At 42.6% G+C, this 10,341-nt stretch overlaps 1 protein-coding gene across 2 annotated transcripts in view; it reads right to left on the bottom strand.

The window, feature by feature from the left end:
- Positions 1–1,034: 1,034 nt before the first annotated feature.
- NKAIN4 (sodium/potassium transporting ATPase interacting 4) overlaps positions 1,035–10,341 on the bottom strand; it is an 82,320-nt gene continuing 73,013 nt past the window's right edge. Inside the window, exons 6-7 of one of the 2 annotated variants that reach the window (XM_073308701.1) lie at positions 7,356–7,440; positions 1,035–1,983 (exon numbers count right to left, since the gene is read on the bottom strand). In XM_073308701.1, the coding sequence (XP_073164802.1) occupies positions 1,974–1,983; positions 7,356–7,440 (95 nt within the window). In that variant the 3' untranslated portion in view covers positions 1,035–1,973. The remainder of the gene's footprint in view (positions 1,984–7,355; positions 7,441–10,341) is intronic. The other variant, XM_073308702.1, reaches the window with a different exon arrangement.

Genomic DNA, 10,341 nt, shown 5'->3' with positions numbered 1-10,341 from the left:
ATTGCATGGGCATACAATGATTCGAATTAGTGCACCCGAAACTGGAAGTGATTTTCTGCTAATGATAGAAATCGATGGAAGAAAAAGGAGGTTATAAGGTGTAAAATTAAGTCCCTAGTAGCTTGTCCTGACCTATCTCCGGAGCATCTGCCCCATTTCAGCTCCCTTTGTTCATGGAACCTGATCTTGCACTGAGTGGGATGAGGAAGGTCCTCCAGGCCATCCTTAATTCCAGGGCCACTATTGCCATGGATTTAAAAGGTGGCACCTACTCAGTCTAGTATTTAGCTATCCAGTGGAATTTAAAGTTAGGTCTATACTGCAGCTGGGAGGGAGCAGCCCAGCCCAGGTAGAGGGACTCGCCCTAGTAGGGCTCAAGCTCTATTGCAAAACGTAGCAGTGTGGGCATTCCAGCTCCATCAGATAGGCAGCCTAGCCCCTCAAGGTCAGATGTAGGGGGGCGGGCGGGCTGAAGAGCCTGAGCTGCCACCTGAGCCACAACATCCACACTGCTACTTTTAGGGTTGCAACGCAAGTCTGTCTTCCTGGCATGGGACATTGCCTGCCAGCTGCAGTGTAGAGACACCCTAGGTGGGGGTTAGCAGAGACTCACTGTACTCTGTTAGCACTCATCCTCCTATCCACACCACACCTGCAGCATGCTTGCTTTGCAGGTCCACCCTAACTCTACCTATCTTCTTTCATGGACATTAACAGGGAACACTCTAATTCAATGAAATAGAAACAAGGAACTCTCCCTTGTGCCAAATGTGGCTTCACTTGTTTAACGGCTCTTAACACTCATTTTTCCCCTTTGTACAAAAAAGCAGATTGTCTTGCTGAACTGATCTAAAATAATGAACAATATAATTGCACTTGGGTCTATACTAGTGAGACAAGCTGATGGCTCAGGTTGTGACCGCGGTAGTAGAGGACTACTTTGCTCCACAGTAGGGTTCCTTCTCAGGCCTTGATCCTTACACAGTTAGGAGAGGCAACTGCTTTAAAAAACAAACAAAAAACCTGTTCCAGTAGATGGTTATTGTATTTATTTTTAATTACTGTGGCCAATGATGCAATTTAATTACAGTGATGTGTATCCCCTCTATCTTTCTCCCACCCCCTTAAAATAAAATTCTTCTCCACAAATTCCCACATGGACCTCTTGGCTCAGACCGCTCCTGGAGTAAATCTGACTGCCTTGTGGGTCTGTACGAGAGGTCTCTAATGCATGAAGAATTTGGCCTTCGCCTCTGCCTACAGCAGGAGCAGCAGTGTAAGTTGAGTGTACACAGACACAGTTGCTGTAAACTACAGTGTGCACTGGTGTGGCTCACCTAGCCTTGAAATTGGGCTAAGATGTACCAGGAGCAAAGCATGGCTTTGTTCGTCTACAATTAGGACTTTTTCACCAACATAGCTGCCCTGGTGGCTGAAATTGGGCCACCCACACTTCCCATGTGGACAAATCCTTCGGTTACAAAGAGTGGTGAATTCTCAGTAAATGCAAATAGCCTCCTCCCTGTCCCCCAGAGGTAGGGAGGGATGAGATTGTGTTGGGGGCTTTGTCCATTTTAAAAAAAAAAAAAAAGTAAACTACAAAACTGTTGAAGCCTGAACCACCGGGATTGGCAGGACTTTATTCTTTATAGATCCATGGTGGAAGGAAGAAGTTCCCAGCTGTTCAACTCTGATGCTCAAGAGATAGTGAAGGGTTCCCCTTGGATGTGTTCATCTCAGCCAAGCCTGTCCTATCCATGGACTAACAGTTCATCAGGACACTCACAAACTGAAAACAAACCTAGAGGTCATTCATCAATGTACATTCATTGTGTAAAAAAACTGACATGGAATGGATTTCATTATCCTAGCTTTTCTTCTGCCACAGATCCAGACCAAGGATGGCTTCATTTCTTGCAGCGCCTTTGTTTGCTGGGTGTAAGAGGTTTATCAAGCTTGTGGATCTTCCTCACTTATGCAGGCCTGTGGGGGAGGGGGAAATCTATCAACTCAGAAGGCAAAGGTGAAATTTTCTGCATACGACAGTTTAAACAGTATTGAATCAGTAAGCACAAAAGAACTTTTGTTCTCCAGTAGTGCACCCCATATACATATGCGTTCTGCAGGACAGTTGAATGTACACTGGATGGTCTATCTATGGAACTTGCAAGCTTTGAAAATCAACTATCTCTACCACTAGGGCCAGATTTTAAGAAATACTTAGACACGTAGAGAGGCACCTAACTCCTATTGTGGGGCATTAGGCTCCTAGGCACTTTTAAAAATCCCACTCCATGCCTCTGTGCATCTTTAGGTGCCTAAATACCTTGGAAAATCTGGCCCTAGGACTTTGCATGCTCTGCTGGCAAAGCTGGAGGAATGTGAAACTTGTATTATTGCTTCTGGAGCTAGGCTCTTACAAGCTCACCTGACTATTTAATGTCATGAAATGCCCCACAATTGTGAAATGTTAAGGCTACACTGAAACAGCAAGGAAAAAAATGTGTGTGTGTGTATATATATGAGGTAGAAAATGCAATAATTAAGCCAGATGAAACCTCTGCAATTAAACTCACTGCAGAGGCAACAACCAGCAGGTGTGGTACAATGATTTAAAAAAAACAACAATTCAACAATTCCTAACTTGATTTTTTTGAATGCTTCAAACCAGAGCTGAATATGATTGCACTCTCCCTAGATCCCAGTATGGGAAAGGGAGCTAGTCCTCTAAGAGCTGCTCACCTGATATATCCAAACCTTATATGCACTTAAACTAAAGATAGGCCTGAACCAAAGTGGTGGATCCAAATACTCCTGGCAGCACTTGTATATTTTGGGTTTTTTTTAGAAACTGGAGCTGAGTTTGCACCTTGGGCCTATCTCTAATATACAATGGCCTCTGAGGTTGTGAGGACTGCCTTTTTTGTGTAGCTGTGATAAGGCAGAACTGCTCGTGTGTCTATCAGGTAGCAGGTGACCTAGTACAGTGCTGCTTTAACCCAGGGAGTACACCTGCATGTTATGGGTTCTATTCCCATTAGCCATTCCTCAAATGCTACATATGGGCAGCTGCCTGTGGGGTCAGTGTTGGTGTTGCCGTGCTCAATATTAGAGAACTGTCTGAAGCACAGTGGGATTGGTCAGTGGTTACCCAGTGGGACCCAGAGATGGGTGGAGTACTCCTGTTCCTCCAGCTGTTAAAGGACAGGCTTGCCTCGCTCTCAGGCAACCAGCTGCTGCCTAACAGCCACACTTACACAGCAGGGACTGCTCCACTGTGTTAGATATGAAGACGGTAACTTTTAGCAACAAAACAGGTGACACATATAGAAAAATAATGTATTTAGTTTTTTTTATGCTTCAGTAACTGTCAGTAAAACTGGGCTAGATACTCACAACTGAAACCCAAAAGCTGGTGGAAATGTGCAGTTGTAATAGAACCAGACCAAGTTTGTAGATAGGTTCTCCAGCACTTGTGAACCTCTTGTGGAAACCCAGGCCCAGTTCCAGGCCCCTGTGGGAGCAGTTTCCAATGTGAAATAAATTTGAGACAGTTTTGATCTAAAATGAGGTGCTCAATGGCAGTTCCACTTTGAGATCTTTTCACAAACTCAAAGGATAAGGATGGTCTCTCTTGAACAAACAAAAATGGACTGGCTCTGACACAACAGGGTTGAAGTGATGGCAATGGGTCATGATGGGTCTAACATCATCACAAGAGCACTCCACGTGCTCCACCTGGCAAGAACTGTTTCAGGTTAAAGACCTTGTTGACGAGTAGTTTTAAGTACTGTAAAATGGCCCTGAGCCGGCACTCAGCATGGAGCAGCCTCTCCACATGAGCCCCAAAGAAGACAGTGTTGCAAAGAGACATGGCCTGAATTTCAGCCTTAGCTAATGAAGGATAAAACTGTTGAGCCTCCTATCCCTCATTCATGAAAGCTTATTAGGCTGGGAATGCTCTCTGACTCTGCCTGGGGAGAGGGTTGCTTTGAGTTTTCAATAACTCCTTTGTTATCCTACTCTTTAATATTTTGACCCAGATGCTCATGCACTGAAAACCCTCCAGTCCTAACAAGCCTTGTATCCACATTCCTTAAAATATTAGTATTAAAGTTAACAATTAGTGCAACCCCTTGATGGGCAAGCAGCAATTAGATTGATTAAGGGCAACTGACTTTCACAGTAAACCTTTACAATATTTTTTCCACGCTCTGTTGACTCTGTTTGTATTCAAAAGCAGTTTAATAAAAAAACACCCCCCAAAATAATCCTTACGGCCAGTGCAGATTGAAATAGAAATAATTGTAACATGCATGTATTTATAACGACTTGTTGCTGTGTATGTGTGGCAAAGTTTTTAGTTTAAAAACTAAACATATTTAAATATTGCAATTGTAAGCAACGATGCAGCATGCCAGTGGGGTTTTTAAACAGAGAACTAACAAACAGCTAGTGGTTGTAAGAGTATTCTCGGCTAATTGGAAGCCCACAATCACAATTAAAAGCAGCTCAATCTATTTATTTTATCCAAGAGAAGGTTAAGAGGTGACTTGATCAAGGTACCTACGCGGGGAAGAGATTTTATAGTTGGTGGCTCTTTAATGTAGCAAAGACATAATGAAATCCAAAGATTGGAAGTTGAAGCTAGACCAATTCAGACTAGAAGTGAGGTACAAATTTTTAATAGTGAGGGCAATTAATCATTGGAGCAAGTTACCTAGGGTCATGATGGATTCTCCATCATTTGAAGTTTTTAAATCAAGGCTTGGTGTCCTTTTTTAAAAGATACGCTATAGCTTAAAAAGACATTACGGGCTTGATGCAGAATTCAGTGGGTGAGGTTCTCTGGCCTGTGTTATGTAAGATGATCTAATGGTGCCTTCTGGCCTTAAGGTGCTGTGAGAATTCAGAAGCATATTCAGTGAGGCGGGGAAGAGAGAGAAGGAGACAATAGAAAACAGGTTCAGAGAAAGAGAGCATTGGGAGGATAGGATGGTAAGTGATCCCATCAGGAAAAGGGCAGGTAAAACTGGGGTGAAGGGGGTAATCCCATTACAGTGAGAGGTTGAGATTGGGGTGATTCCATTACAGAGAGGGCTGGGGTGAGCCCATTATAGAAAGAATGGCTGACTGTGGTGAGGGTAGAGTGATTCCATCCAAAAAAGCAAACACCAGTCCAGCATGGGGCTTTGTTTCGACTGACTAGCATTGAAAAGGAATTTGGATTCTCCCAGGTAGCAATCACCAAAACATAAATAAGCTAAAAAGCATGTGCCCCTGTTGCTCAGCTGCCACTAAATGTTAATTCTGGAGGAAGGCAGAAGCATTTACTGATGTGCACCCTCCAAAGCAGGTTATGAGATACCTGAACAGTGGATAAGAAACCATTCAATTATTACAGAACTATGATAAAGATATGGCTCTCCCAGGAAAAGAACCCAATAATGAGGCCTGGGCTCCCGTTACTCCCAGATTACACGATGCTCTAGCATCAGTATATAGAAATTGTTCCTTCTTTGTGTCCAGCTCCTTCTCCTCCCCCTCCTGCAAGGTGTGCATGGACGAGGGGTAAGAGCCCAGACTGGTAGTAAGCAGAAGTCATTACAAGCTGCTGCCTATTGTGAAATATATGGGTGCTGTCTATCCAGTGCTTGGTAGCTAACCGCACACCCCAAAGTAAACAGCACAGTAGCCCTGTGTACAGTCTCGGAGGATCATGGATTGGAAATGGAATGAAGACTGTATTACTCTTGAAGCCAAATAGGGGCTTTCTACACTAGTGGGGTTTTGTAAGGAAACTTACATTGACACTCTCCAGGCTGCTCCAGCTTGTGAAAGAAGCCAACACTGGTAAGTGAAGTCTTCCATCCACATAACTATATAACTATTTTTAAGAAAAAAGCAACCTCATCTCTTTTTGTGTGTGCAAAAGTGCAGTTTTTCTCCACTGCACCAGGTCAGTAAATCAAGGAGCTGCCCAGGAACCCTGCAGCTTCCAAAGATGCAGGAAAATCCCATCCCACAATGACAAAGTGAGAGGGAAAAAAATCGATATTTCATCTCCAGCACCATCCCTCCTCAGAAGGCCACGGAGCCCCTTAGCTATGAGAAACTGAACTTCTCTTCAAAGCTCACCTGTTCTTCTGGGCTTGTGCAGCGGTGACACAGGGAGTCGGAGTGCGCCTGCACATATGCATTTTAGGAGCATCTGCCCAGACCTGTTTTAAGATCAATTTCCTCCTTCCAGCCCCACGTCTCCCTCGCCTTTTGTTTTTTGGGAGAACTCTGCTATAGCATTAGATTTAAAATCATCCTCCCTTAAGGGTTTCCGCACACTGCGGTGCTCTCCTGAAGAGTCCATGCAGAGAGTAAGGGACATTCAATGTCTGTAGCTGTAACCACAGATGATACTAGCCTTTCAATGTAAGTATCTAATTAAGAAGCAGCTCTCAAGTGGACCGCACAATAGTGGACCGCAAGCTCTCAAGTGGACCGCACATTGCTCTTGTGCAATGAAAAACAAAATGGGGATTATCAGAGGACAGGAGTTAGAATTCAGTGATGGATCTAGGGTAGGAGTGTGAGGGGGATGGTTGTGAAGTGACTTGTCTTTTGCCCGAGCTCTACTACAAGGACTGTATGTATAAGCCACTCTTTCTATGGGAAACAGAATTCCAGCAAAATGAGCTCACAAGGCCAAATCTGTATCATCCTGCATGTAAACCAGAAAACACCCAGACATGGGGGAAATGCCCACTTTCCACTGCACAGGGTGGCTGAGAAGTGGAGAATCTACACAGGGAGACCATGCCAGCCTCTGCATGTCATGGAGCCAAGTCTTTAGGGGGTCACTCCATAGCAGAGGGCTTGTAGGAGGGGGACTGGCAAAGGCCTCGAGTGGAACTGCACAGATGTAATGAACTAAAACTCTGTGTTATGACTGGCTGGGCACAGAGCTGAGATGTAATTTTAATAGCTAGGCAAGTGCTCCCTACTTTGCCTCTATGTGTGGGGAGGGGCGGATTCTCTGCCACCCTCTCCATAACATGCACACAGTTACCTTGCACAGAGCTCTCTTACCGAAACTTAGCACGGGGGATTAGAATTTACTCCATCATAAGAGGCCGTATTGATGCCATATTAGAAACCAAGGATGGCACACTAGCATTCACAGCTTGAGCCCAGCCACACCCTAAGGTTGAAAGAAATCGACTTCACTCCTCCCAGGGGTCTGCCCCTGCTAAGTGTCAAACCCTGACAAGGGAACACCTGCTAGAGAAATCCACCTATTAGAGAGTAAATGGAGCAACCCTGAGCCACCAAGCTGAGAGGCACCACATGCCAATACTTACAGGTACGTCTGCTTGCACAAAAGGTTGGTAGGCTTTTCATTGACATGGTAGAGAGGAAATGGATCAAATCCACCAATGAAATCAACTGAAAGAAATCAAAACCCAAATAATAATAAATAAATAAAAAACATATGGCAGGGATGGTGACAGGAAAGCTGGTGCATGGCATGACGTAACATAAAATGGTGCAAAGAACAGAAAGATGATTACCAACAGCCTTTGTTTGGCACTTATTTATATACTTGGGACCTAATACAGACTGGAAAATTCTGCTTATAAAGACCACTCGACCTAGACCTCTTGGGAAAGGAAACCGTTCAGTGTGTGAACTCCAGCTACTGCAGAATTTTCAAACATGGGGGTAGGGAACCCCTGAGGTACCCCTCCCCACTTCAAATCATCATCACGTTGTGTCACAGCGTATCAGCCATGAGAGGAAAAGCAGACCGTGGCCATTCAGAAATGTGCTAACAGAAAGACTCTGAGTGATGGTAAGGGAGTGGATGTCTGCATGAAAGCAGGGAGCAAGCAATACTTCTGAAGGTTGTCTCCCCAAGGGCGATTTGCTTGCTTTTAGGAAAACAAGAAAGCGATAGCAGCAACCGGTTTATTGTAAACCATCCCAGTGCCCCTGAACTTGGTGGTTTTCAGTTTTCTTCAATCTGATTTTTTTTAAATCCATAAAAATATCTAAAATGCTTCCTTTCCCCAATGCTCAAATAATGACAATGGAACTAGTCAAGGGACTTTTTACGAAATAATTTCCCCACAGCCCACTATCAGAGTTTTCCAGATGATCTGATTAGGAGAATCTCTCAGGGTTCTTCTAAAATTAATCATATTTTTAGACTATGTGGCTCCAACAATATATTTAAAGATTAAGGTTAGGATTTTCAAAGGAACCTATGGGAGTTAAATTTCAGTGGGGCTTGGGTGTCTAACTCTCTTGGGCTTCTTTGACAAGTCTACCTATGACATTTTGTAGATGTTCAACTTAAGAAAGATTCTCATAGAGAATGCCGGACTGGATCAGACATGCTCCATGCAGGCCAAGTATCTGATCTCCTACAGTGACTATAATATCAAGTAGCGTAGGAAGTTACAGAATATTCTCTCCATAGGGAAAGTTTCTTCTTAAACCCCATCAGTTAGAATGTGGTTTACGCCTTGAAGTAAGAAAGTTGATGTCCCTTCCAAACATATTTTTTAAAAATATAACTCTGGATATTCTCATTAACCATATAACCATTCAATTTTTCTTTCCCGAAGGTGGCACTTTTAAGCTTCAGTTACATATTTTTAAAGGTTGTTAGTAATTTTATTAAATATTTTGTACACACACAACCTAAAATAGAAAGAGAAGCATGAAAAACATTACAAATATGTTTAAAAATATTTAGAAATTGAACTTCCCAGCAACTATCAAAATCTTTGTTCTGACAGACAGCAGGACACTGCTGTTGTGACATTGGAATGACTAGAATATAGGTAAAATTTTCAAAAGCACATAGACGACATAGGACCCTAATCCCAATGACTTTCAATGATACTTAGGCTCTTAGGGCCAGATTTTAAAGGAATTCAGATGCCTAACTCTCAAGGATTTCAAAATACCTTTAAAAATCTGGCATCTACCTGCCTAAGTCACTTTTGAAAAATAAGATTTAGGCACTCAAATCAGTTAGGTGCTTTTCAAAATGTTTCCTGATAACTTCAAAAATAATAATTGGCCAAGATTTTTGAAAGTGACTAGCGGTTTTGGTTGCCTCTGTTTTTGGGTGTCCAACACCAGAGATATTAAAGAGACCTGTTTTTCTGCAAATGCCTATCGCCCGCTCCCTGAAGATAAGTTTTCTCAAGTTTGGCATCTAGCAACTGAGGCACCCAAAATCCTAATCACTTTATAAAATCCTGATCATAATTCACTGGTGCTACCATCCATAGATTATGGTGCATTAGCACATCTAAAACACTCTTGCCCACAATCCAGTGTTAGTGGATCCCATTGCTGTGTTTTCTCATGAAAATCACGTTAGCCCTGGCCTCCTGATTAAAGTTTCTCAGCACTCATAATTACTTCATGCTGCACATCAAAGGAACATTTAAAAGAAACCACAAATGGAAGAGAAAATTAAAACGCAACTCAAATTTGTTCAGGTCACTGAAAGGATCTAATGCTGTGACTGCAAAATATTGATGGTGTGTCATTGTTAATTATTCAAGCTGGCATTTCAGCTCTGAGCCTGAGAAACTGGGATAGAGCGGAATTTTAAAAATTCTGAAATTAGCAGCAATACGTTTCTAAATCATTCATTCTACTTGTAATGGCTTCTGGTGATGAAACCATTGTATTTAAACAATGTTTTAAAAAATAATATTAAAAGTAACATTGACTTTAAAGCCCCTTGGGCAATACATACAGATGACATTCTTGGTGAGAGAGGGGAAAAGATGATGGAGCAAACCTTGTTTTTTCATTACTTATAATACAGGCCGTTGTTAAACAGCTAGCCTAGCTCTAAGCAAGTAATCAGTAAAGGCACTATGGTCGAGACAGCCAAGCAGGAAGCAAGAGATAAATAGAGAGGGCAAGCCAGACTAGTAGTATATTTCATTAAACCCATTTGAAATAAACTTTCTCACTTACCTTCTAACATCTAATTCAAACCCATTATTTTTCAGCAAACACCCTTGGCAGCGAATCTTTATAGGATAAAGCTTCTCACATTAATGTAAAGGGCTAGAAGCCTCAAAGAAGTAACAGTGGTATATAAAGCCTTTGGGTCAGCTCTTCAGTTGAAGTAAATGGGTGTAGGTCCATTGACTTGAACAGAATTATGCTGACTCACACCAGCTGAGGATCTGTCCCTTAGATGCAACCCAAAGAAACACGCTTCTAAAGAGAACATCCCATACTGCTACTTAGAATCTATGGACCCAATCTTTGTGCACCTAAAATCATGGGGTTCAATGGGAGTTTTGGAAA

This window comes from Lepidochelys kempii, chromosome 13 (assembly GCF_965140265.1).
Source record: "Lepidochelys kempii isolate rLepKem1 chromosome 13, rLepKem1.hap2, whole genome shotgun sequence".
Lineage (NCBI taxonomy): Eukaryota > Metazoa > Chordata > Testudines > Cheloniidae > Lepidochelys > Lepidochelys kempii.
Note: the sequence above shows the minus strand (reverse complement) of the source record. Positions and strands in the feature narration are given on the sequence as shown.